We start from the raw sequence: 26,391 nt of genomic DNA, 5'->3' as shown, positions 1-26,391 counted from the left end.
GCTGAACTTTGTCTCTCTTGTTTTCTCCTGAAACCAGTACACTGAAGATGAGGCTAGGAAAATTGGAGTGGTTGGCTGGGTGAAGAATACCAGCAAAGGCACTGTGACAGGCCAAGTGCAAGGCCCTGAAGAGAAAGTCAATTCCATGTAAGTAATAAGACTAGTAACACACTCATGTGATTTATGAACTTACTTCAGTGTTTGGTTGGACAATAAGAATAGAATTGATGGACCAATTTTCGTTTGTAGAACGAAACTAACTAAACTAACATGTTTTGACGCAGACCAGCAAAGAAATTCTTAGAGTTGAGAGTGGAATTTCTACTTTCAGGAATGGATTTCCCACTTGGGCAGACCCTCAGAAAAGACTGTAGCATCATTCTCCAATCTGCATGAACTGTGTTCTGTCAGTCTCCTATCATCCAAGGGAGACATCCAGGGTCAAGTATTTCTCATCTTAAGTGGTTGTGACAGGAGCAGGAGCGTAGTGCTTCTGAATGATTCTTGAAGTTCTTAAAGAACCTGCAAGGCAAAAAGGTTGCCATTTCCTTTGTATTATTTAATTATCTTATTTGTCTAATTGTAATTTTATTTGTACTGTCAATTAAAGTTATGTTTGATGAGCTGTATAGTTACTATAGTAAGAGTCCTTGGAGTGCAAAGGGCATCAGATTCAGTCATAGAGGAAAAGTGTCTTGTGCACACAATGTCATTTTCAGAGACCTTATCGTTTCAGTTTCCTGATTTTCACTGCTCTTTGTAGTATAGCTCCTATTTATTGAGCATTTGCAACATATTAGGTAATATGCTAAATACTTTACATGGGTTATCTCATTTAATCTACACAATAGATCTTATAAGATAGGTACTCATTAATACCCAATTTATTTTATTTTGTTGTTTGCAATTTATTTTTGTTTTAGTTACGTAATATTTTTAGATTTCAAAAGCAATACTTTTTTGCTTGTTGTAGTAAATGAACTAATAAAATGCGTACAGGTATAAAAGCAAAGCTAGTAATCGCCCCCTCCCCTCTACTTCCCTCCTTTTTATGTAACCTGGGCCCTTGACTTTGTGAATCCTTTCTGAAGCTTTCTTTTTCACTTAAAATATTTAATTGTACATTTATAATTAGGGTTTTGCTTGTTTTTACTGAAATAGGAAGCTTTATGCATATTTTTCTGTTACTACTTTTTTTTTTTTTTTTACTATATGGATGTTCAACAATCAGGAAATATATAATTACCAACTCCTTATTTTTTCCAATTTCTTTATATATAAGTACATATTTGCATTTGTGCTTAAACCATACCTCAACTTGAAGAGTGGGATCCAAAGTTCAATTTGATAACATGTGGGGTAATGTTTAATGGAAAAATTATATTTTTCAGTAGTCACAAAATGCACAAATGAGAAGACTATGATACTTACATTGTGTTATTGTTGTTTATTCACTAAGTTGTGTCCAACTCTTTGTGACCATTTGGACTGTAGCCTGCCAGCCTCCTCTGTCCATGAGAATTCCCAGGCAGGAATACTGGAGTGGGTTGCCATTTTCTTCTTCACTGGATCTTCCCAATCCAGGGATCGAACCCACCTCATTAGCAGACAGATTCTTTACCGCTGACATGCAGAACTAATATTTTTTTTTAGTTCAATGAATGAGAAAATGCTAGATGACTGTGAAATAGTTTGAGAATGGGGACCATGTGGAGGATGGACACTCATGCCAATCATGATGTACCCTAATCCATGTTGTAGCAAGTTTTCCGTTACCTTCCTTAATATCAATGTAATCATAGCATATATTCTGCCCATTTTTCCTTTTCAGCCCCAGAAACCCTTCTTCCTCACCACACTGTCAGTCATCTCTGTTAGCAACTTGTGTGTTTCCTTCCATGTTTGTCTCCAAATTCACATTCACACAACACACGTGCTTGCACACACACACACACATTCAGGTGCACATATGTTTTGGGGGTTTTGTTCAATGTTTACTGTTTAAAAATGGGATCACGGTGTATCCACTTCTATGCATCTCACCTTTATCATTTAAAAATACTCCCAGGAGAATCCCTCCAAGTCAAAGATATACCACTAATTCATTCTTTTTAATGGCTGCTTAACATTCCACAGTATAAATGGGTCGTTATCTATTACCTTATAGTGTGAACTCATTTTGTTACTTTTTATTTTTTTCTGCAGTAAGAACAATGTTGTAATAAACATTTTATTTGTGATTTTGTTTTTGTGGGATTGATGTCCAGGAGTGTGATTTGTTGGTTGAAGTGTCAGTGTACTTTTAATTTAAAAATATTTGCCCAGCTGCTTTTCAGAACAGCGGTAAACAAATTTTTTTTTCTTTATCCTGTTGACGGTTGTTGCTCTCTCAATTTTCTTTCATCTGATTGGGTGTGGAGGAATGTATTTTTTTTTTTTTACTGTAATTTGCACGTCTCTAATTGCTGGTTAGTTGGAGCATCTTCATGCAGTGTGGATTTGTTCTCATAGATTCCATTTTCGATCTTTTACCAATTTTCCCACTGGATTGTTTGTCTCTTGCCAGTTTTTAAGAGCATTTTGTATATTGGTGACGACTATTAACTCATTATCTCTTATCTCTTTTTCAAGTATTTTCCTAAATCTATTATTTGCCTATTAGTTTTGTTTATAAAAGCTTTTGTCACATAAATTGTTTTTCATTTTTATAAACTCAAATATGGCTGTCTTTTCTTTCTGGTTTAGAAAACAGATTGTAAGTGTTTTTCCTAGCTTTCCTTTTAATTTTTTAATGCTGTATTTATTACAATAGGCATCTATTCCATCTGGAATTTGTTTTTTATTTATAAGAGTGAAGACTGTTTTCTACCCGATGGCTTACCAGTTGTGCCAGCACCATTTATTAAATAGTCACTCTTTCCCCATTGAATTGAAATACATTCTTGTCATTTATTAAAATCTCATATAAACTGGTTTTTTTTCTGGGTGTTCTGTTCTGGTCCACTGATTGATATATCTCGATGTTGTGGTGGTTGTTCAGTCGCTGAGTCGTGTCTGATTCTTTGGGACCCCATGGACTGCACTACTCCAGGCTTCCCTATCCTTTACTATCTCCCTGAGTTTGCTCAAACTCATGTCCATTGGGTCGATGATGCCATCCAACCATCTCATCCTCTGTCACCCCATTTCCCCTCTGCCCTCAATATTTCCCAGCATCAAGTTCTTTTCCAGTGAGTCAGCTTTTTGCATCAGATGACCAAGTATAGCTTGATGTATCTATTCTTACACTAACATTCCATATTGATTTAATTACAGGGACTTTATAGTATATTTTCTTTCATTATTCTTTTTCATTCTTTTTTTGCTTTCTTAGGCATTTATTTTCTCTCTAAACTTTTAGATGCTTTTATCCATTTAATTAGAATAGGTTTTTGTAAAAAAGACTTAGTTGTCTTAACAAATCTTTTTTAAATAAAACTTTATTTTTAAAAACAGTTTTAGATTTACAGAAAAATTGTGAAGATAGTACAGAGGGTTTCTGTGTACTCCTCACATGTTCCCCATTTACCTTTTATATTAGTATGATAAATATATTACAATTAATGAGCCAGTACTGATGCACTGGTATTAAGTAGAGTCCATAGTTTATTCTAACTTCCTCAGCTTTTATAATACCTAATGTCTCTTTTCCCTTTTAGGAGCCCATATCTTACTTGCTTTTTAATTGCACATTTTTTATGATATTAAGAGAATTGATGTTAAATCTTTCCATCTAAGAATATGGATATCTACCTATGGCTGATTCATGTTGATGTTTGGCAGAAACCAACACAATGTTGTAGAGCAACTATCCTTGGATTGAAAAGAAATAAATTAAAAAAATAAATTTAATTATATATAAAAAAGAATATAGATATCTTTTCATACGCTCAGATTTTAAAATTTACCCTTCAGTGTGATTTTATGGTTGTCATCATATAGGTTTTATGCTTTTCTTACAGAGTTTATTCCTCTTTGTCTTAGTCAGTTTGGGCTGCTATAACAAAGCATCTAGACTGGGTGGTTTATAAACAACAGAAATTCTCAGAGTCGTGGAGGCTGAAAGTGCAAGATCAGGGTGTAGGCATGGTTGGGTTCTGGTGAGAGCACTCTTCTGGGTTGCAGACAGTTGATTTCTCACTGTTGCCTTCCACTGGCACAAAGAAAGCTAGCTAACTCTCTGGCCTGTTCTTATCAGGACACTAATCTAATTTATTTGGGTTCTACCCTCATGACCTAATTACCTCTCAAAGGCCCCACCTCCAGATACTGTCACATTGGAAATGAAGTTATTAACCTGTGAATTGGGGAGGATACATTCAGTCTATAACAATATTATATTGCTTGTTTCACTATTGTGCATGGAATATTTTCCCCATTTTTGTTTCTGGGTGTTTATGCCAGAATATGAAAAGCCTAATGATGTTTGTAAATTTATTTTGTATCATAGAGTTACCTTATCAAATATTCTTGTTAATTTTACCAGATATGACTGTTTGCTGTTTTTTTTTTTTTTGTAAACTACAGTCTATTGGATTTCCTAAGTATACAGTTCTGTAATTAGCAAAAATAGTATATCATTTTTCCAGTGTTTATTTCATTTTCCAGACCTCCTCATGACAGTGTTAAATAATAATAGCCATAGCAAGCATTCCTGTCTGATTTCCGATTTTATTCAAAATGGTTTTCGTTTTTCACTAAGCATATTGATGTGTGCTGTTGATTTTTGGTAAATATACTTCATTACATTGACTTTCACTCTTGTATTCCTTGAATGAAGCTCTGGTTGGTCATATTGTGTTATTGTCTTGAGTCATTCCTAAATACTGCTTCCCAATGTTTTATTTGGAAATTTTTCATCTGTAACTTAAAAAGTAATATTATAGTTTCCTTTTTTTGGTGTAGGGTGGTTACCGTATCAGGTTTTGGTGTTAAAAATTTTGCTGACTCATGAAATGTATTACGTTTCCCTTTTCATTCATTCTAAGATAATTTAAATAATGCTGAATTACTGTTGTTAGGTTAGCTGAAATCACTCAGTCTTAGTTCCTTCTTAATAATAGGCCTTTCCAATCTATTGTAGTTGGTGTATTTGGGTTTGCCACTTGTTCCCAGATTCATTTATATCTTGCTAGAGAACTATCCAGTTGTTCTAGGGTTTCAAGTTTGTGGTCATAGATTTTATAATTTTAAAAATCTTTTTTGTATCTGTGTTTATATCTCCTTTGAAAATTCCTAATCTTGTAAAGTTTTATTCTCTCCTCATTTTTCTTTGGGCTTCCCTGATAGCTCAGTTGGTAAAGAATCCACCTGCAATGCAGGAGACCCCGGTTCGATTACTAGGTTGAGAAGATCCCTTGGAGAAGGGAAAAGCTACCCACTCCAGTATTCTCACCTAGAGAATTCCATGGAATGTGTAGTCCATGGGTCACAAAGAGTCCAACACGACTGAGTGACTTTCACTTTCACTTTCATTTTTAATCAGTCTCAGAAGAAATTTATCTATTTTGTTGGTATATCTTAAAAAACAGTTTTTGGACTTATTAATCACTTCTACTTTTTTGGTTTTCCATTTCCTTAATTTCAACCTTTATCTTTATTATTAATTCCCTCTTTTTTACTTCTTTGTTGCTTGGCCTCTAAGTCTTCAACATGAGTGGCAGTTGCCTTTAGTTTTAGTCTTTTTAGGTTAATGATGGTGATTAGGCATTTCTGTAACCCACTCCAGTACTCTTGCCTGGAAAATCCCATGGACGGAGGAGCCTGGTAGGCTACAGTCCATGGGGTCACAAAGAGTCGGACACGACTGAGTGACTTCACTCACTTCACTCACTTCCTACTTTATCACTGGAGAAGGAAATGGCAACCCACTCCAGTGTGCTCGCCTGGAGAATCCCATGGACAGAGGAGCCTGGCAGGCCATGGTCTATGGGAACAAAGAGAGTCAGACACGACTGAAGTGACTAAAGCATGCACACAGGCATTTCTGTGGCGCTAGTGGTAAAGAACCCGCCTGCCAATGCAGGAGACAAAAGAGATGCGGGTTTGATCCCTGGATCAGGAAGATCCCCTGGAGGAGGGTGTGGCAACCCACTCCAGTATTCTTGCCTGGAGAATCCCCATGGACAAAGAAGCCTGGTAGGCTTCTATAGGTTAGCAGAGTCATAGGGTTGCAGAGTTGGACACGACTGAAGCGACTTAGCACGCACCTAAACACATTGTGTTGTTCCATAGTTTTTGTTAAAAAGTGTTATTTTCATTGTTTTCTGGATAGTTTGTAATTTCATGTTTTATTTTCTCTGAGAAAATATCCAATGACATTCAGTTTATGTGTTTTTTTAAGTCTCCAGTGGTTATGTTTTTTAGTTGCCTTTTATTACATGTCTGTTGTTATTTGCTGAAGATCTGAGAATGGGGCCTAAAAGATCTCTACTTTAAAAAATTGTTAAACCGTTCTTATGACATGATTTATTTTGGATAGATCAGTTAGAATGGGTGATCCAGTTAGGATGCCGTAGGCTGCAGGAGATAGAATATCTGATTAAAAGTAGTTTAATGAAGGGGCTGATTCTGCTTACTTTCCAAAAAGACTGGGGCAGGTAGTAGTTCCACAGCTGGTTCAGTGGCTCCATTATGTTAGGGTTCTGGGGTCAGTTTCTCTGGGACCCTGCAAACTTTCTATCTCTTCTGCCTTCCTGCAAGTCCTTGGCATCCTCACAGGACCAATTCAAAGCAGAAGGCATGTGAGGCTTTTTCATCACTTGATGCTCTCTTCTCAGAGAGAATATTCTTAAAAGACCCTGGCACATTTCCCTACAGGTCCCACTGGACAGAGCAAGGTCTCAGGCCTGTGCCCTGGCTGCAACTGGTGTTAGGGAAGTATCTAGCATCTTTATCTAGCTTCCCTGGTGGCTCAGGTGGTAAAGAGTCTGCCTGCAGTGCAGGAGACCAGGGTTTGATCCCTGGGTTGAGAAGATTCCCTTGGAGAAGGAAATGGCAACCCACTCCAGTATTCTTGCCGAGAAAATCCCATGGATGGAGAAGCCTGGTGGGCTGCAGTCCATGGGGTCACTAAGAGTCGGAAACGACTGAGCGACTTCACTTTCACTTTAGCATTTTTAGCTTTCCTTCTAAAAAGTAGGATTTGGTATCAAGAAGGAAGAGACAGCTTCCCTGGTGGTTCAGTGGTAAAGAATCCATCTGCCAATGCGGGAGACATGGGTTCAATCCCTAATCTGGAAATTTCTACATGCCTTTGAGCACCTGAGCCTGTGCGCCACAATTATTGAGCCTGTGCTCTAGAGCCCATGAGCCACAACTACCGAAGCGCGTGTACCTAGAGCCTGTGCTCTGCAACGAGAGAAGCCACTGCAGTGAGAACCCCTGCACTGCAATGAAGAGTAGCCTCTGCTCACCGCAACTAGAGAAAAGCCGAGTATCAGTGAAGACCCAATACAGCCAATAAATAAATAAATATTATCTTTTTAAAAAGGAAGACAGGAATGGCTGTTAGGGAGACACCTAACAATGCTGGCTGTAAGAAAGACCTGAAAAGATTTCATATCTCTATGTCTGTCTGTCTATCTATGTAGCTAGCTAGTTATCTCTTTATCTGTGAATGTGTTGATTATATCATTCCATTCTTTGACAACTAAATCCATTTAATTGTGAAAAATTTGTTTTGTTTTTTTTTTCCGCACCATGGGACTTGTGGGATTTTAGTTTCCTGAACAGGGATCAAACCCAGGCCCTTGGCAGTAAAAGTGTGGAGTCTTAATCACTGGATTGACAAGGAATTCCCATGAAAGAAGTGTATCAAATTCTTTCTGTATAACTATTTTCATCATTGTCAGTGCAATTTAATTTTCTTTATATTTTTTGCTGTTGTGTTTGATACATACAGACTTATAACTTGTGTCATCTTCATAAACAGTCTTTTTCATTATGTATTGCTTGTCTTTATACATTTTAATGCTTTTAATTTCTACCTTGCTACCCCTTCTTTCTTTTAAATTTACATTTCTTTCGTATTTCTATGCTTACCTTTGTATTTTTATCCTTTCTTGATCATTTTAAGGGTGCTTTTTATAAACAACATAGAGCTATGTTTAGTTGTTTAACACACTTTGAAAATTTTTCTCTTTGAGTGGTAGAATTCAGTCCTTCAAATTTAGTGTAATTGGTTATACACTAACTTGGTTTCTTTATATTTAGTGTAATAGTCAGAGAAGGCAGTGGCCACCCACTCCAGTACTCTTGCCTGGAAAATCCCATGGACGGAGGAGCCTGGTGGGCTGCAGTCCGTGGGGTCGCTAAGAGTCAGACACAACTGAGCGACTTCACTTTCACTTTTCACTCTCATGCATTGGAGAAGGAAATGGCAACCCACTCCAGTGCTCTTGCCTGGAGAATTCCAGGGACAGGGGAGCCTGGGCTGCCATCTATAGGGTCGCACAGAGTCGGACACGACTGAAGCGACTTAGCAGCAGCAGCAGTGTAATAGTAGTTTGTAGCGATTTTATTCTTCTGTATTACTTTACTATCATTACTTTTAATCATCAATATGCTTGTGTTTTTTTTTTTTTTTATAGTGAACTATAACACATACAAGGGGCTTCCCAGGTAGCTCAGTTGGTAAAGAATCTGCCTGCAATGCAGGAGACCTGGGTTTGATCCCTGGGTTAGGAAGACCCCTTGGAGGAGGGCATGGCAACCCACTCCAGTATCCTTGCCTGGAGAAAACCCATCACAGAGGAGCCTGGGGGCTACTGTCCATGGGTTGCAAAAAAGGTGGACACAGCTGAGTGACTTTCACCTATAACACATACATAGAAAAATGCATAATATATAAATGTATGGGTTGAAAGATCTTCACGACCCAGATAATCATGATGGTGTGATCACTGACCTAGAGCCGGACATTCTGGAATGTGAAGTCAAGTGGGCCTTAGAAAGCATCACTATGAACAAAGCTAGTGGAGGTGATAGAATTCCAGTTGAGCTATTCCAAATCCTGAAAGATGATGCTATGAAAGTGCTGCACTCAATATGCCAGCAAATTTGGAAAACTCAGCAGTGGCCACAGGACTGGAAAAGGTCAGTTTTCATTCCAATACCAAAGAAAGGCAATGCCAAGGAATGCTCAAACTACCACACAACTGCACTCATCTCACATGCTAGTAAAGTAATGCTCAAAATTCTCCAAGCCAGGCTTCAGCAATATGTGAACCGTGAACTTCCTAATGTTCAAGCTGGTTTTAGAAAAGGCAGAGGAACCAGAGATCAAATTGCCAACATCTGCTGGATCATGGAAAAAGCAAGAGAGTTCCAGAAAAACATCTATTTCTTCTTTATTGACTATGCCAAAGCCTTTGACTGTGTGGATCACAATAAATTGTGGAAAATTCTGAAAGACAGGGGAATACCAGACCACCTGATCTGCCTCTTGAGAAATCTGTATGCAGGTCAGGAAGCAGCAGTTAGAACTGGACATGGAACAACAGACTGGTTCCAGATAGGAAAAGGAGTATGTCAAGGCTGTATATTGTCACCCTGCTTATTTAACTTATATGCAGAGTACATCATGAGAAACTCTGGGCTGGAAGAAGCACAAGCTGGAATCAAGATTGCCGGGAGAAATATCAATAACCTCAGATATGCAGATGACACCACCCTTATGACAGAAAGTGAAGAAGAACTAAAAATCCTCTTGATGAAAGTGAAAATGGAGAGTGAAACAGTTGGCTTAAAGCTCAACATTCAGAAAACGAAGATCATGGCATCCAGTCCCATCACTTCATGGGAAATAGATGGGGAAATAGTGGAAACAGTCAGACTTTATTTTTCTGGGCTTCAAAATCACTGCAGATGGTGACTTCAGCCGTGAAATTAAAAGACACTCCTTGGAAGAAAAGTTATGACCAACCTAGATAGCATATTCAAAAGCAGAGACATTACTTTGCCAACAAAAGTCCGTCTAGTCAAGGCTATGGTTTTTCCTGTGGTCATGTATGGATGTGAGAGTTGGACTGTGAAGAAGGCTGAGCGCTGAAGAATTGATGCTTTTGAACTGTGGTGTTGGAGAAGACTCTTGAGAGTTCCGTGAACTGCAAGGAGATCCAACCAGTCCATTCTGAAGGAGATCAGCCCTGGGATTTCTTTGGAAGGAATGATGCTAAAGCTGAAACTCCAGTACTTTGGCCACCTCATGCGAAGAGTTGACTCATTGGAAAAGACTCTGATGCTGGGAGGGATTGGGGGCAGGAGGAGAAGGGGACAACAGAGGATGAGATGGCTGGATGGCATCACTGACTCGATGGACGAGAGTCTGGGTGAACTCTGGGAATTGGTGATGGACAGGGAGGCCTGGCGTGCTGCGATTCATGGGGTGGCAAAGAGTCGGACATGACTGAGCAACTGAACTGAACTGAAATCTCTTTCTCCTGTAGTATCACCTTGGATCAAGTGTCCGTGGGTCATATGCATGGGTCTGTTTCAGGATTCTCTATTCAGTTTCATTGGCCTATTTATCTATCTTTGCATCACTGCCTTGCCATATTAGTTTTTGTAGCTTTCTCCTAAGTCCTGGCATCTGGTAGACAAGTTATTCTAACTCATGCTTCATCAACTTTGTGTTGGCTATTTCAGTGCCTTTCATTACCATGTAAGTTTTAGATCAAGCTCCACAAAATAACTTGTTGACTGGGATTGCACTGAATTTTAGATAAATTTAGTTAAAATTTATGTCATAAATATGATAAATCTCTCATTTATTTTTTCTTTAATTCTCTCAATAGTATATGATAATTTTCTGCATAAAGGTCTTACATATTTCCTCCTGAGGTATTTGGTAGTTTGGATTCTATTATAAATGTGACCTTTTAAAGCATTTTTTATGTTTGTTGCTAATATATAGAAATACAATTGAGTTTTGTGTATTACCTTATTTTCAGAGACTTTTCTAGACCTACTTGTTGACTGCAATAATTTACATGAAGATTCTTTTGAATTTTGTATATTTATCATCTGAGGATAATGAGAGTTTTATTTTTTACTTTCCTATTCTTTCACATTTTATTTCTTTTTTTGCTCTCTAAACTGATTAGGGCTTTAAGTACAATATTGAGCAGAAGCAGGAGTGATTACTGGCATCTATGTCTTGTTTCTGATATCACACTTTCAACATTTTACTTGTAAACAGTACACTTGATATAAGTTTTTTTGTAGGTACTACTTTTGTTGTTTAGTTGCTCAGTCATGTCTGACTCTTGCAACCCCATAAACTACGTATATTTAAATATTAGTATACTGGAGCTTACCTGGTGGCTCAGAGTATAAAGAATCTGCCTGCAATGCAGGAGTCCCAGTTTCCATCCCGGGGTCGGAAAGATCCCCCGGAAAAGGAAATGGCTACCCACTCCAATATTCTTGGCTGGAGAATTTCATGGACAGAGGTGCCTGGCAGGCTACAGTCCCTGGGGTTGCAAAGAGTCAGACATGACTGAGCAACTAAACTTTATATATATATATATATATATATATATATATATATATGCACACACACACACACACACATATATATATATTCTCTGGTAGATATATTTATAAATATATTGACAAAAATATAAACTGATATATATATAAATTGACAGAATACTATATATACACAAATGTATAGTATTTTTAGTACATGTTGTCAATATTTGACATGTGCGAATTTAGACTTGTAGTCTCCTGGTGACTTAAGCCTTTTATCATTGTAAAGTGTTTCTATCTTTAATCATGTTTTTGCCTTAAAGTTACTTTGTGTGTGTGTGTGTTTGCCTGATATTAATAGAGTTATATGGGTTTAATTTCTAAATGTATTCGCAAAGAATTTTTCCCATTGTTTTATTTTCAATGTTTCTTTCTCATTATGTTTTATATGTGTTCATTGTAAACAGCATATTGTTGAGTTTTGTTTCTTTATGTAGTCATATAACCTTTGTTTTAAAATTAGGCTATTTAGTCCATTTAAGCTTAATGGAATTACTGACATATTTAGAATTAAATTTGTATCTTACTATGTCCTTTCCACTTGCTTTATCAGTTCTGTGTTGTTTCCTCTTCCTAGCCTTCATTTGAATTGACTGTTTTTTAATATTCTACTTTTTTTCTCTATTAGTTTAGAAGTTGTATATTCTATTTCTTTTACTAGTTCTTTCCCTGGAGATACAACATACAAGTATAACTTATCAAAATTTGATATTAATTTGTATCTTTATTCTCTTTTCCAACCATGCTAGATCTATAGAAACTTTTATGTCCATTTATCTTCCTGTTTATTTGGATGCTCTTGTGGTATATTTTAATTTTTATATTTTAGATCTCATAAGACATTATTTTTAAAAGTCAGTATTTGGGGCATTTTTCCATATATTTGCCATTTTTATTGCTCCTTTCCCTCCTAAATTCTCTGGGCATCTGTGTAGGAATATTTCCATTCCGCCAAAAGAATGTTCTTTAGTATTTTATTTAATTTAGGCCTGCTGGTGATTCAAAACTGTTTTAGATTTTTTTTGTCTCCATGTTTTTTTATTTTACCTTCATTCTTGAAAAATATCTTTGCTGTGAGTAGAATTCTAACTTGCCATTTATTTTTTCAGTTCCTTGTGGATGCCATGACAGTATTTTGGCATCCATTGCTTTATTTTGAGATTGGCTGTTGGTTTTACACTTTCTTTCTTTTTTTACACTTTGTTTCAAGTTACGTAGGTGCATTTAAAACAGCAACAAGAGTAAACTTGCCAGTATATGATCTGCAATAATAAATATAACATTAAGCCTGTCAATTGCTTTAAGTGATTTTCTCCAGTAATATTTAGTTCTCTGTGTACAGATGCAGAGAAGGCAGGAGGTAGGGTTCATTCCAGGTCTGGTTGTTGCTAGCTACAAAGACCAGAAATGAGAGAGCCAAGACTTAAGGGTATTTACAGGGTATGCATAGAATGATGTATCCCGGAATCTGGTTTGGACAAGAAGAGAAATGGACTGGGGGGAAACTGATGGGCAGTGAAAAATGATTGCCTTATTCAACGTTAGATCTAAGCTGTCAGTACTGTTAAGTTGTGCAGAGCAATCCTAGAATCACTGGAGTCAAGACATAAAGGAAGGGGTGGAATTGCCACCATCATGCTCAGTAGCTAAGTTATGTCCAACTCTTTGAGACTCTGTGGACTGTAGCCCGCAAGGCTCCTCTGTCCATGGGATTTTCAAGGCAAGAATACTGGAGTGGCTTGCTATTTCCTATTCCAGGGGATCTTTCCCATCCAGGGATCAAATCCATGTCTCCTGCATTGGCAGGCAGATTCTTTACCACTGTGCCACCTGGGACGCTCTCAAGGATGGAATGGGGGATGGGACACATCCCTGACATTGCCTGACCCACTGTGAGTGACGGTCTAGTGTAGATGGGCCTTCATTGACATTTTCTTTCTGTGTCCAGTGGTCCCGTAACTGGATTTCATCTGAGCATTGCTAAGTGGAAATCCCTCCAGCTGTTTAAAAGATTATTGAACTTTTGCACGTTTTCTGTTGTCATGATTTTCTTTCTTTCTTTTGTTTTTACTCCTTTTTCTTATGGGATGTTCAGATATATACAGGACAATGAACCAACCCCGTGTGTCTGTTACCGAGTTTCAATAACAATATCTGACATTCTTATTTCACATATTCCTCCAACTTTTCTTTTGTTATTGTTAGAGTTTTTGATGCAGATTTCCTGCATCATGTTACTTACTTGTAAGTTACATTGAACCATATAAAATAGCCAATGTTGGACAAAATTTGGAACTACAAAACTTAAATTTCATGTTGTTCAATCTAACACTTTACTGTTTTTCTCTAAAAGAAACTCCATATACCTATCAAACTATTTTTCTAACCCCTAGAGAAGATCTACCTCCAAATGTCCAAGTGCATCTTATAACCTATCAGTTATACTTTTCCCCAGAAGCTTGTCTTCCTCTCTTCCTAAACAGCAGTCATTCTGGTGTTTAGCGCCTTGCCCATGTCATAGAGTGGGTTTCTCTTTTCCTCAGTCATGTGTTTTCATTCCTTTAGTCCCTTATTTTAGTGATTTAGTCCCTTATTTTGTTGAAACCTAATTCTCCTATGCTTCCCCCCAAAAGGTTCCTGAGAGACAAAAAGTTTTTGTCTTTGCCTGCATTCATCTGCCCTCATACTCGGTTGTTGGAGTTATAAAATCTTATGCCCCAAATCATCTTCCATTCAGAACTATGAAGGCATAGTTCCGTGACTTCTTGTGTTGAGAGATTTGATGTCATTTTCATACAAAGGTTTGGGAGCCACACCTGTTTGTTCCTATCAGAAAACTTTTTAGATGTTCAATTTCTTCCTCTTTTTTTGCATTTTCAGTCATCTACCTTCATGAATGTGTTAATTCCACTTTAGATGTTGGGCTCTTAGAGAAGAATTGTCTTCCTTTGACAATTTCTTTCTCCCTCACTGTTTAAAATTTTCTTTTTTTTGGCTTCACTGAGTCTTCGTTGTGGCATGCACGCTTTCTTTAGTTGTGGGCTTCATTTGTTGCAGTATGCAGGCTTAACTGCCCCACAGCATGTGGGATCTTAGTTCCCTAACCAGGGATTGAACCCAAGTCCCCTGCATTAGAAGGCATATTTTTAATCACTTGACCTCCAGGGAAGTTCCTCTCTCTCACTTCATGGTTCTTGTCTTTTGAGATTTCTATGTGGCCCTAATCTTCTAATTTTTGACTTTTCTTACCTAGTCTCCAAATTTCATTTTCTGGGAAATTGTCTCAACTTCATCTTCCAAACTTCCATTAATTTTGTTTGTTTCTGCTGCAATATTTTGGTTGTTCTACTTCATAGCGCCTTGTTCTTGGTTTTTGTTTTTGTTTTCATATTTCTCTGAGGAAAATGTGATTTTGCAGTTTTCTTCTGCTTTTTCTTTGTTTTTGTTTCCTCTAAGTTTCTCTTTTTTTCCTTTCACCCCTCCTTGTCTTTTTTTTTTTTTTCTGATTGTTTTGCTTCTTTCATATGCAGCCTTCCCCTACAATTATATTTCAGTGACTTTCTCATAAATATGAACAGACAGCCAAGAATAAACAGGTTTTTAAGGAAATTTTCAAACATGTAATTGCAGACTTGTTGACTTGAGGAATGGTGGTGACTGATGGAGAGCTGGCTTTTTGTTGGGGAGCTCCAAATGCTAAATCTTTAGGTCTTGTCTTCTGCAGTCCTTGTCGTTGTTGTTTAATCTCTAAGTCATGACTGGCTGTCAACCGCCCCATGAACTGCAGCACACCAGGCTTCCCAGTCCTTCAGTGTCTCTCGGAGATTGCTCAAACTCATGTCTGTTGAGTCAGTGATGCCACCCAACCATCTCATCCTCTGTCACTCGCTTCTTCTCTTGCCCTCAATCTTTCCCAGCATCAGGGTCTTTTCCAGTGAGTCAGCTCTTTACATGTGGTAGCCAAAGTATTAGAGCTTCAGCTTGAGCATCAGTCTTTACAGTGAATATTTAGGACTAATTTCTTTTAGGATTGACCTGTTTGATCTCCTTGCAGTTCACGGGACTCTCAAGAGCCTTCTCCAGCACTACAGTTTGAAAGCATCAGTTCTTTGGTGCTGAGCCTTTATGGTCCAACTCTCATATCCGTACATGACTACTGGAAAAATCAATAGCTTTGACTATATGGACTTTTGTTGGCAAAGCGATGTCTCTGCTTTTTAATACACTAAGTTAGTCATCGCTTTTCTTCCAAGGAACAAATGTTTTTTAACTTGATGGCTGCAGTCACCATCTGCTGTGATTTTGGAGCCCAAGAAAAGAAAATATGTCATGGTTTCCACTCTTCCACCACTCTTACATTTTCCATAAAGTAATGGAACCAGATGCCATGATGTTAGTGTTTTTGAATGTAAAGTATTAAGCCAGCCTATTCACTCTCCTCTTTCACCTTCATCAAAAGGCTCTTTAGTTCCTCTTCACTTTCTGCCATTAAAGTGGTATCATCTGCATAGCTGAGGTTGTTGATATTTCTCCCAGAAATCTTGATTCCAGCTTGTGAGTCATCCAGCCCAGCATTTCACATGATGTACCCTGTATATAAGTTAAATAAGCAGGATGACAATATATAGCCTTGACGTACTCCTTTCCCAATTTTGAACCAGTCTGTTGTTCCCTGTCTGGTTCTAACTGTTGCCTCTTGATCTGCATACAGGTTTCTCAGGCAGGTAAGGAGTTCTGGTATTCCCACCTCCTAAAGAATCCTGCAGTTTGTTATGATCCACACAGTCAAAGGCTTTAATGTAGTCAATGAAGCAGAAGTAGATGTTTTTCTGGAATTCTTTCGCTTTTTCTATGATCCAGTGGATGTTGGCAATTTAATCTCTGATTCCTGCCTTTTCTAAATCCAGCTTATACATCTGGAAGTTCTTGATTCACCTACTGCTGAAGCCTAGCTTGAAGGATTCTGAGTATTGCCAGCATTTGAAATGAGTGCAATTGTGTGGTTGTTTGAACATTCTTTGGCTTTGCCCTTCTTTGGGATTGGAATGAAAACTGACCTTTTGCAGTTCTGTGGCCACTGCTGAGTTTTCCAAATTTGTTGGCATATTGAGTGAAGCACTTTGGTGCCTTGGTGCCTCCAAATCCCCAGTCTTCCATGGGTTCTATGAAGTAAGTCAACTTGTTTCTGATGGTTTTGCTTCCCAGGTGCCTCAGACAGTAAAGAATCTGACTGCAGTGCAGGAGACATTGGTTTGATTCCTGGGTTGGGAAAATTCTCTGGAGGAGGAAATGGCTACCCACTCCAGTATGCTTGCCTAGGAAATCCAATGGACGGAAGAGCCTGGTGGGCAACAGTCCATGGGGTCTCAGAGTCAGACACAACTGAGCAACTAACACACTGCAAACACTTGGGCTGTAGAAAACCCAAAGTTGGTAGAAAACCATACTGAAAATGGTTGTAACATACAGGAGTTCATTTTTCTCATAACAAGTATGGAGGTAGATGGTTACTGGCCTTGGTTCAATAGCTCAGTGATATGAAGGCTAGTGTCTCTGTGCTTCTCTTGGCCTTTCCCTGATGGTAAAAAAAATGAAAAAGTGCAGCTGAACATAATATCCATTATTAAGTCAGGAGGAAGGAAGGAAAGGATAAGGATTGTGTTGTTTCCTGAACTTCCCAAAACAGACTGGCTCATATGGTCCTATAGTTACTCCTTGCTGCAAAGAAGGCTAAGAAATTGGTTTGACATGTTGATGCTCTGAACAAATTGTTGTTCCAATTCGTCCAGGAAGAAGGGCAAGGGGATGGGTACTACGTAGTTAATGAATGATGTTGGTTACATATTTCATATTTTGGATGCTATCATTTGAATGGGGTTTCAGGTAAAAGGAAATGCCATGTTTAACTGCACTGTGAAGATTAAGTGAGAAAATCTGTATGAAGCGCTGAGCACAGCACATGGCACCTCATGAGTAATCAGCACACACTCATGAGATCACCCAGGGTATTCCATCTTTGCTCCCGCTGTCTTAGTGGCGGTTGGACTGCCAGGTGGAAGTGCCACTAGGCTCTCAGATATGTGGGTCATCCCTGCAGAGAAACTGGGCTGGAGAAACAAATTTGGTTGTCATCTGTATGTGGATAGTGTTTGCAGTCTTGTACATGGATGGGATTACCCAGGGAGAGCTTTTGTGATGATAAAGCAAGCAGGAAGCAGACACCAGAGAGTTTAAATCAGACTTAACAAACATAAATTGTGATGTTGGTACAAATAAAAATATTTATACTTTAAACAATGAATTTACTCCTCTAGCATCTACTATGTGCAATATACTTTTTAAGGTACTGAATGATCAAAAAATTAAAGTACAGTAAGTTACAGAAATGGGTGATAAAGTCAGACCAAATGTAGTACATTTATAGCTATATAAATATGAAATTATTTTTTCTAGTTATTAAAACATTTTTTAGAATGCTATGATAATAAGTCATGGAAATTAGAACTAAATTGTCTTTTAAAACATGGATATGTTTTCTTCCAAAGTTATTGAAATGTGAAATAAAACAAGGACCATCATTTAGAGGTTTATCCTGGCTCTGACTATAGCAACCATGTCCTGTTCTTGCTAACAGGCCAGAAACATCCAAGGACACACTGCAGATGTGTGTGTTTGTGTGTGTGTGTTTCTTCCTCTTCTGTGTTTCATTTTCTCTGAAAAAATGACTGATGGTTTTCTTTTGTAAATTGCACTATGATTCCAGTTGTAGAGGTAAGTTCTGCCAACATTTTTTGATGTGTAGGAACTATTTCGAATTCATTGCTTTATTAAGCCCACTTTTTTTGGTTTTAAAATGAAACAAAAAATACTTTCTATTTCTTGGTAATCATTTAAAATTAATATATAGAGTTACGACACTGGGCATTAACCTTTGGCCATATCTACACAAAATATATTTTTCTTAAAGACTATATAGTAATTTTGTCGAAACAAAACCCCCAGGAAACTAAAAACATTTGTATTTGGAGACAGTGAGCCAAATTCTAAAATTAAAATTCCATCTTGATTACTGCGTATTTTGAAAACCATATGTCATGTATCTCTACTCTGCACTTCAAAGGGTAATGGACTCGGGTATGTATACAACAGGATGATCAGTTGGTCACGTGGTCTGGAAAACTGGGTCATAACAGAAGGAATGCTTGACGGCATGGGGGTATTTAGACTGAAGAAAGTACTACTTGAGGGAATTATGATTGTTTACTTCAAGTACTTGGAGGACTGATACAAGGCAAAGGATAGATGTTCTGTGTTGTTTCAGAAGGCAATATTTATTTATAGCAATGGGTGAATTTGCTTATTTCAATCACCCCAGCAGAGAATTTTCCTCTGAAGGCGTCAAACGTATCTAATGGAATTTTATCAGTAACTGGGAGGGATCTCTATCAGGCATTGGCATAATGTGGCCTTCTGGCCAGATCTGGTCTACTCTCTGTTTTATAAATAAAAGTTTATTGGGGGCACAGCCATGTCCATTTGTTCCTGTTTTGTCTGCTGTTGTTTTTGTGCTACAAAGGCAGCGATGAGTATTTGCAACAGAGACTGGATGGACAACAGGTGTTTACTATCAGGCCTTTAACAGAAAGTGTTTCAGACTCCTGGTATAGAGAAGAGTCAAGGGTGTTACAGAAGATCTAACTCATTGGATAGTAAGATAGTATGTGCTGTGAGTGTGTGTACTCAGTCACTCAGTCATGTCCAACTCTTCGCAACCCAGTGGACTGTAACTTGCTGGGCTCCTCTGGACTTTTCCTCCTCCTCCGTGGAATTTTCCAGGCAAGAATATTGGAGTGGATTGCCATTTCCTCTTCCAGGGGATCTTCCCAACCGAGGGCTCAAACCCAAGTCTCCTGCATTTCCTGCATCGGCAGGCAGATTCTTTACCACTGCACCACCTGGGAAGCATTAAGTTAGTACAGGTGGCCTCAAAGATCTGTCCAACTAAGATTCTATGGTTCAATACAGAGTTGATAACATATATATATACTTTAAATGTGTTTAGTTTGAGTCAGAAGTAGGATAGATGTATTCATTGATATAATTGTATTTATTTTTTCACAAATAGCATTTGTATGGAATGTCAAATAATAACAGCCTTTTGCTCTGACTATGAAATGCCATTGTTTTAAATTTCTAGCGGTTACAGAAGTGGATGGGAATGAAGCAATGGATTTCATGAATCATTAGATAGTGTCAGATTCAAAGTTATTTAATATTTGTAAAAATAACTTTTCTCTGACAGACCATTAGTGGCATGAATTTCTGTTAACAGACTTGCTAGTTTTTCCTAACTTTATCATCTGAGAATCTCAAAATGCTTTGCTAGTATTTTTATACTTTATTCATTTAAATCCCTTTACAAACTGATAGTGTTATAAAGATGGAGAAGGCGATGGCACCCCACTCCAGTACTCTTGCCTGGAAAATCCCATGGGCAGAGGAGCCTGGTAGGCTGCAGTCCATGGGGTCATAAGAGTCGGACACAACTGAGCGACTTCACTTTCATGCATTGGAGAAGGCAATGGCAACCCACTTCAGTGTTCTTGCCTGAAGAATCCCAGGGACGGTGGGCTGCCAGCTATGGGGTCGCACAGAGTCAGACATGACTGAAGCAACTTAGCAGCAGCAGCAGCAGTGTTATTAAGAAAGTTCCATTAGATGTTCTATCTGTGTGTGTGTGTTTTTCATGACATGTTCTATGGCAATATGGAAGACAGACATTTTTCAGAAGAACAAAAATTCACTGAGAAGATGTAATTTTGGAAAAAAAAATTTAATGTAACTTATTTGATATCAGTTACTCTGTTGGAAAACTAGAAACATGAAAAATATCTACAGTAGAGTGAGAGTTCTAATATCAGGTTTTAGACCTCAAATTCTAAGTCATTGCTTTTCTTCTGTAATATAACATCTTTATTAAAAGTACTTAGATGTATGACTTTTGCTTTAAAGTTTACACTTTATGTGAATTTAGTTCATCATATTTAATAAATGCACAATGCAACACATTTTTAAAAAATTAATGGACTTTACTTTTTAGAGCAGTTTTTGGTTTACAGAAAAATTGAACAGAAAGTAGAGAGAGTGCCTATATATCTCTCCCCAAGTCACTTCCTCTGTTATTAACATCTTGCATTACTGTGATACATTCGATGCAGTTGATGGCCAGTGTTGATACATTTTTATTAACTAAAGCTTATGGTTTACATTCCCTGTAGAAGGAAATGACAACCCACTCCAGTACTCTTGCCTGGAGAATCCCATGGACAGAGAAGTCTGGCGGGCTACAGTCCATGGGGGTCACAAAGAGTCAGACACGACTGAGTGCCTTAGCACACAGACCATTAAAATAGTGCTCCCTGCTGCCCTCCCCGACCACAGTGTGTGCTTTGCCCAATATTTTTAAATTGTTGATTCCTAAACATGAGTGCGTTTTAAATTTAAACTTGGTGATTCACTTTCTATTATAGTCTGTGAAGTATTTTTCAAATAAATACTGAGTCAAATAAGGACTCATGGATGAGAAAGTTTTGTTTGCCTCTGTAATTTGTAAGTAAACAATTGGACTGATTTTAAGTGAATCAAGTCAATTATAAAAATTAAGAAATTGAAATTAAATAAAGCTACTCCAAACCTGCTATTTAAAAACGAATATGGATAATATTTCAATGCGTAATAGAAGTATTTCTGTTTCTTTGGCTGGGGTGCTAACATCAAGCTCTTTGTGCTTTTAAAAAATACTTGAAAATCAGGAAATTGTAGAGCTGACCGGCTCATTGAAGGTCACCTAATAGTTTAACAGCAATAAGTTCAAATGGGGCAAGCATCTCATCCGGTCACGTACAAATGGCAGCCTGGGTGGGTGGTAGGGTTAGACTGCAGAACTGGGCCTCACAAACAGTCATACATTAGCCCTCTTACTGGATTAAACAGTTACAGTAGCCTATCATGATAATTTTTTCATTCAGTGAATGTTCAGTGTCTTTCCATCTCCCTGCTGAGAGTACAAAATGATTAAAGGTATTGTGAAAAGTCCAAACTGGGGGAAAGAGGGAAGCAGGTGAATTCAGCACAGGTTGGGAGATACAAGGGAGGAGCCTGGGACTGGAGAGCTGGGGTGCCCGGTGGAAGGTGCTCCCTCCTACCTTGAGGGGATGGGCCTGGGTTTGCCTCTCTGGCCTCATCAGCCACTCTCCCTGTTACTGGCCTTTCAGTCTCCTCCATACCATGCTTTTCTTCTCTTAGGACTCTCAGATGCTCTCCCCTCTGCCTTCCTTACCTCCAAGCCTCGCTGATTACCCCCCACTCACGCTGTTATCTGCTCTCCACTCTCACCCACCCTGTGCTCTGCTTCTTCACATCGCTTAGCACAGCTGTTAGGAATTACTTACTTGCTATCCCCTATCTTCGCCCCCAGAAAATGCTTTCAGCTGTAGTGCGAGTTTAAAGCAAGTGAGTGGCTCCAACAGGTGAGGGGGTTTGTTCTTAGATATAAAGGGGCTTGGAGGTCAGTGGATGTTGCATTCTGTGTGCTGGTCCTCAGTGTCAGGGCCTGGGTCTGTGGGGTTTTCTTATCTTTTTTCCTCATGGTTGTAAAAGGACTACTCCAACTTCCAGCACCGTGGCTGAAGGCTGGAGGGAGGGGATGGCCCTGGGTCAATTCCCTTTTATCTGGGAAGCAAACTTCGCACCTCCCTGCCACCTCTGCCTGCCCCCACCAGCCTGCAGTGCATTTCCGTGTGTGCAACATGGGCCATCTCTAGCTGAAACCAGCTTCCCAGCCATGGTAACCAAGGTGAGTGTTCTTTTATGAGATGGTCAGTTTGGTGGGGCCACCTATTTAAAGTTCACAGAAAAGTTTACTATGTTCACAGGTCCTGGAGACAGAAGGCTAGGTAGGCATGCCTTGCACAGTCAAAGAGACAATGGCAGGGGAATCAGGAGGCAGCGAGGGGAAGGTTTAGGCCAGAGCCTTTGTTGGGGGTATCTGTAGGAAGGCAAGGCAGGGCAGGTGAAAAGTTTAGGGTTGGCTGTTGGAATCATTGTGGAGGGCTTTGGACTGTAGAGTTGTCCCTAGCTGCCTGGAATCTGGCCCTGGGACGTTTAAGTAAGTGCTTAGTTGCTCAGTCCTGTCCGACTCTCTGCAACCCCATAGACTGTAGCCCGCCAGGCTCCTCTGTCCATGGGATTTCCCAGGCAAGAATATTGTAGCGCGGTGCTATTTTCTACTCCAAGGAATCTTCCTGACCCAGGCATGGAACTCACATCTCTTGCATCTCCTTTGTGGCTAGGTGGGTTCTTTCCCACTAGCCACCTGGGAAGCCCGAGGGATATTTAAGAGAAAGGATTACTGCCTGTTGGGATGTGGGGCCCAATGGAGGGGGTAGGGCTCAGAGGGGTTAGTTTGCATTAAAGGCAAGCTCAGGGCTATCTCTAAGAATTGGCAAGCCTCCAGGAGGGGCAGCCTGTCTCCAGCCAGAAAGGTTTTATTAAGATGTCAAAAACCTCATAATATAGAGAAAATATACAGTGAGGGAGGGGGGTGGGTAATGGTGTGCGTTCACTGCTCAATAATGCCCACCACATCACAAGACTCCTGAAGGGAAGGGGTCTTGCTGTTCTCCCCGAATTCCCCAAGCCTAGCACAGGTCCTGGCACACAGAACAGACAGAATATGCATGTCAAAAAGAGAAAGTGGGATAAGGACATGCCAGGAGAAGGGAATACCAGGCACAAAGTCACTGAGCCTTTGTGTGTGTTTGGATACAAGTGACTGGAGCACAGGCAAATGTCAGGGACTATTGGAAACTGAGATTAGAAAGGAAGTTTGGGGTCAAACTGTGAAAATCCTGTATGTTGTGTTAGTTGGTCTTGTCTTCTTTCAGCACTGGGGAGTCATTGAAAAAGTTCAGTCAGGGAGCAGCACAGAATTTGGGGGTTAGGATATTAACTTGGTAGTGTAGGCTAAGAACTGGAGGTAGAGAGGCGGGAATCGGGGAGACTAATTAACAATATCATACCGTGGTTTGATAAAATAGAGGAATAATAATCTGGGGAGTTAGGGAAGTGTAGTTTTGAGGTCACCATGTAGAACAGATTCTCTAACTATGACTCTGGACTAGTAGTATCAGCATTACAGGGGGATTCTTTACCAGCTAAGCCACAAGGGAAGCCTGGAAACTTGTTAGAAATACAAAATTTTGGGCCGCCGCAGAATCAGAAGCCCTAGCCGCGGGGGGCGGGGGCTGGGGGGAGCTGTCAGTGAGTCTGGCAATCTGTGTTTTGACAAGACTACCATGTGACTCTGAAGTACTTGAAGCATAAGAACTACTAACTAGAGTAATAGGTTTGGGGGGTGCAATCGAGCAAGCTGATCCAAAGCAGCCTCTGTGCATATTAGAATCACCCAGGAGCTTTTTCAAAGGCGACTAGGTTAGGCCCTAGAGTAGACAACTAAATTGGAATCTCTAGGGGTAGGACCCAGGCATCGATTTCTTGATATTCCCAGATACTTCCAAAGTGCAGTCAGGCTGAGAACCACTGATCTTGTTTAATCCTCAGTGGTGAGAAAATTCAGAGCTGGAAGGTGAGCTGCTCAAGGTCACACAGCAAGTTCAGGTAAGAATCCATTTTTTAATCTTCTTTATGATGCTTTAAACATGATCCCAACTTTCAAATACTTTGCTTTAAGACAATGGCTTCTAAATCATCCATAATAACAAATATTACTGTCAAATTTTTAGAAGTAAGTAGTTTACAGCATTATTTGAAACTCAGTTCTCCTTTAATTAACAGTATTTCACATTTCAGAAAGTTATCCTTTTTGTAAAGATTTCATAAAAATAGTTATTTTCAACATCAACAAAAAAGACTATACATAAGATATGGGTGAATGGAGCTTTTCTGTTTGTGTGCATTAAGTAATATTTTTTTTTTCAACTCTAGGTGGAGCTCTTTGGTTTATACATACATACATTGTTTTATTTATAATTTTGAGACTCTTAAATAGGAACTGAGATTATTTTTAAAGTTTAAAAATTGGTAAGATGTTCTCAACATCGTTCTGCTGTCCTTTTCTGGTTTTAGAGTCATAGATATAAAAAACTGACTTTTGTTTCACTGCTTGACCAAAGAATCCAAATCCAGGCCTCAGAGTCATTTTCAAATGCATCTTAAATCTGTATTGTTACCTCATAGTCCTTAACGAATGGGATCTGTTTCCTGTGGCTTTTGTTTTTGATAAGGCTCAGTGTTGAAACAGTTTCTGTAAGATGGGAAGCCAGGCTTCCTTTTCTGAATTGTCAGTAGAGAAAAACCTAGAGGATAACACAGCTGTTGCTATAGTAATTTCTTCAACTATTTTTACCCCACTGTGTACAAAGGAACGTATAACTGCTATCTTCCTATAACACAAATGAAACGTTTTGCTGCCACTTCTTTGCTCTTTTCTCTCTGCTATCTTAATATTCCCCCTTCTCCTGGGAGTGCAGTTGAAGCAGAATCCCCTGAATATGCAACATGTGACTTTTAGGTGATGTGAGTCAGTGGTTGTGATTCCTGGACCAGCAGCATCACCACAGGCATCACCTGGAAGCTGGTTAGAAATGGAGATTCTGGGGTCCCATCCCAGACCTACTAAATGAGAAACCCTGGCAGTGGGGTCCGGCAAGTGCTGAACCATGAGTACAGACTATTTCGAAAGGACAGAAAGCCTATATTCTCGGGAGCCTACATAAAAAACTCCAGTGCAATCAGCTCTGCCCACTTGGGGCTTGTTCAAGGCTTTTAAAATCACCTAGGGTTTCTGTTAAAAAACAGGAATTCTCATTCAGTAAGTTTGAGATAGAGCCTGATACTCTGCATTTCTAATCCACGCTCCCAAGTGAGATGGATTCTGTTTATCCATGGAGCACATTTTGAGTATGGAGGGTATCAACCATACTCATACACACATATGAAAGTTACTTATTATTTCTGAGTGTGTTTTTGGTTTAATATATCTAAAATCAATGAATATTTTCAGTCACAGTGGGAAGAGACAATTTCTGGAATACAGTGCTCGCTTGTCTAGTTTAAAGTGACTCACCCTTATTAAATGCGACAAGAGGGTATTGTTTGCCAGGTTCTGTCTCCGAGACCCTCTATTATAGCAGCAGCAGGAACACTTGAGGATTGAGTTATTTTTTTAGCTGAGAAATTTATTCATGGCATGATGAAGCTAGAAAGACTAGAAGTTTGTTTTAGACAAAGTTTCAGACAAAAAGAAGTGGTTCACAAATGTTTGGAATCATTCACTGAGTGCTTAATATTTATTTAGCACCCCTCCCGTGCGAAGCATTGTGCTAGGCATGTCGGGAAATTAAACATTCTTGGCATTGAGATTATAATCTACCTGAGGAAATAAAACCGTTCCCTATGAAATTTAATTACCTATACAGAGAGCATTCTGTTAAATGGTAGAGAAGTGTGGTAGACCCTCAAGAGATCAAAGGAGGTTAAAATTATGGAGTCTGATTTGGACTTTGGGGTGAGTAGAATTTGGATATTCAGAGCAGAGTGAAGAAGTGGAGGGGGAGCTTCATAAAAGACAGGGTGGTAGGACCAGGGTGCAACTTCCAGAAGTGAACCACATGGGAATATGGAAATAGTTCAGACTACAGAGGATGAGATGGTTGGATGGCATCATCAACCCAGTGGACATGAGTTTGAGCAAACTCTGGGAGATAGTGAGGGCCGGGGAAGCCTGGCATGCTGCAG

At 39.0% G+C, this 26,391-nt stretch overlaps 1 protein-coding gene across 19 annotated transcripts in view; it reads left to right on the top strand.

Annotated features, from left to right (window-relative positions):
* Positions 1–26,391, top strand: part of ACYP2 (acylphosphatase 2) — a 190,906-nt gene that overhangs the window by 17,636 nt on the left and 146,879 nt on the right. For 9 of the 19 annotated variants that reach the window (XR_015136917.1, XM_086326901.1, XM_086326913.1 and 6 more), the window contains exon 3: positions 38–147. Coding sequence is in view for 15 of the 19 variants with exons in the window: in XM_086326901.1 (XP_086183027.1) it covers positions 38–147 (110 nt within the window). In the remaining 4 variants the exon portion in view is untranslated. Of the gene's footprint in view, positions 1–37; positions 148–331; positions 22,430–24,195; positions 24,253–26,391 lie in introns of those variants that run through there. The other 10 variants (XR_015136916.1, XM_086326910.1, XM_086326908.1 and 7 more) reach the window with 3 other exon arrangements.

The sequence above is a fragment of the Bos grunniens genome, chromosome 11 (genome assembly GCF_055505025.1).
Source record: "Bos grunniens cultivar Pamir isolate PY7600 chromosome 11, Bosgru_T2T1.0, whole genome shotgun sequence".
Taxonomy (NCBI): domain Eukaryota; kingdom Metazoa; phylum Chordata; class Mammalia; order Artiodactyla; family Bovidae; genus Bos; species Bos grunniens.
This window is presented reverse-complemented; position numbering and strand designations above follow the sequence as displayed.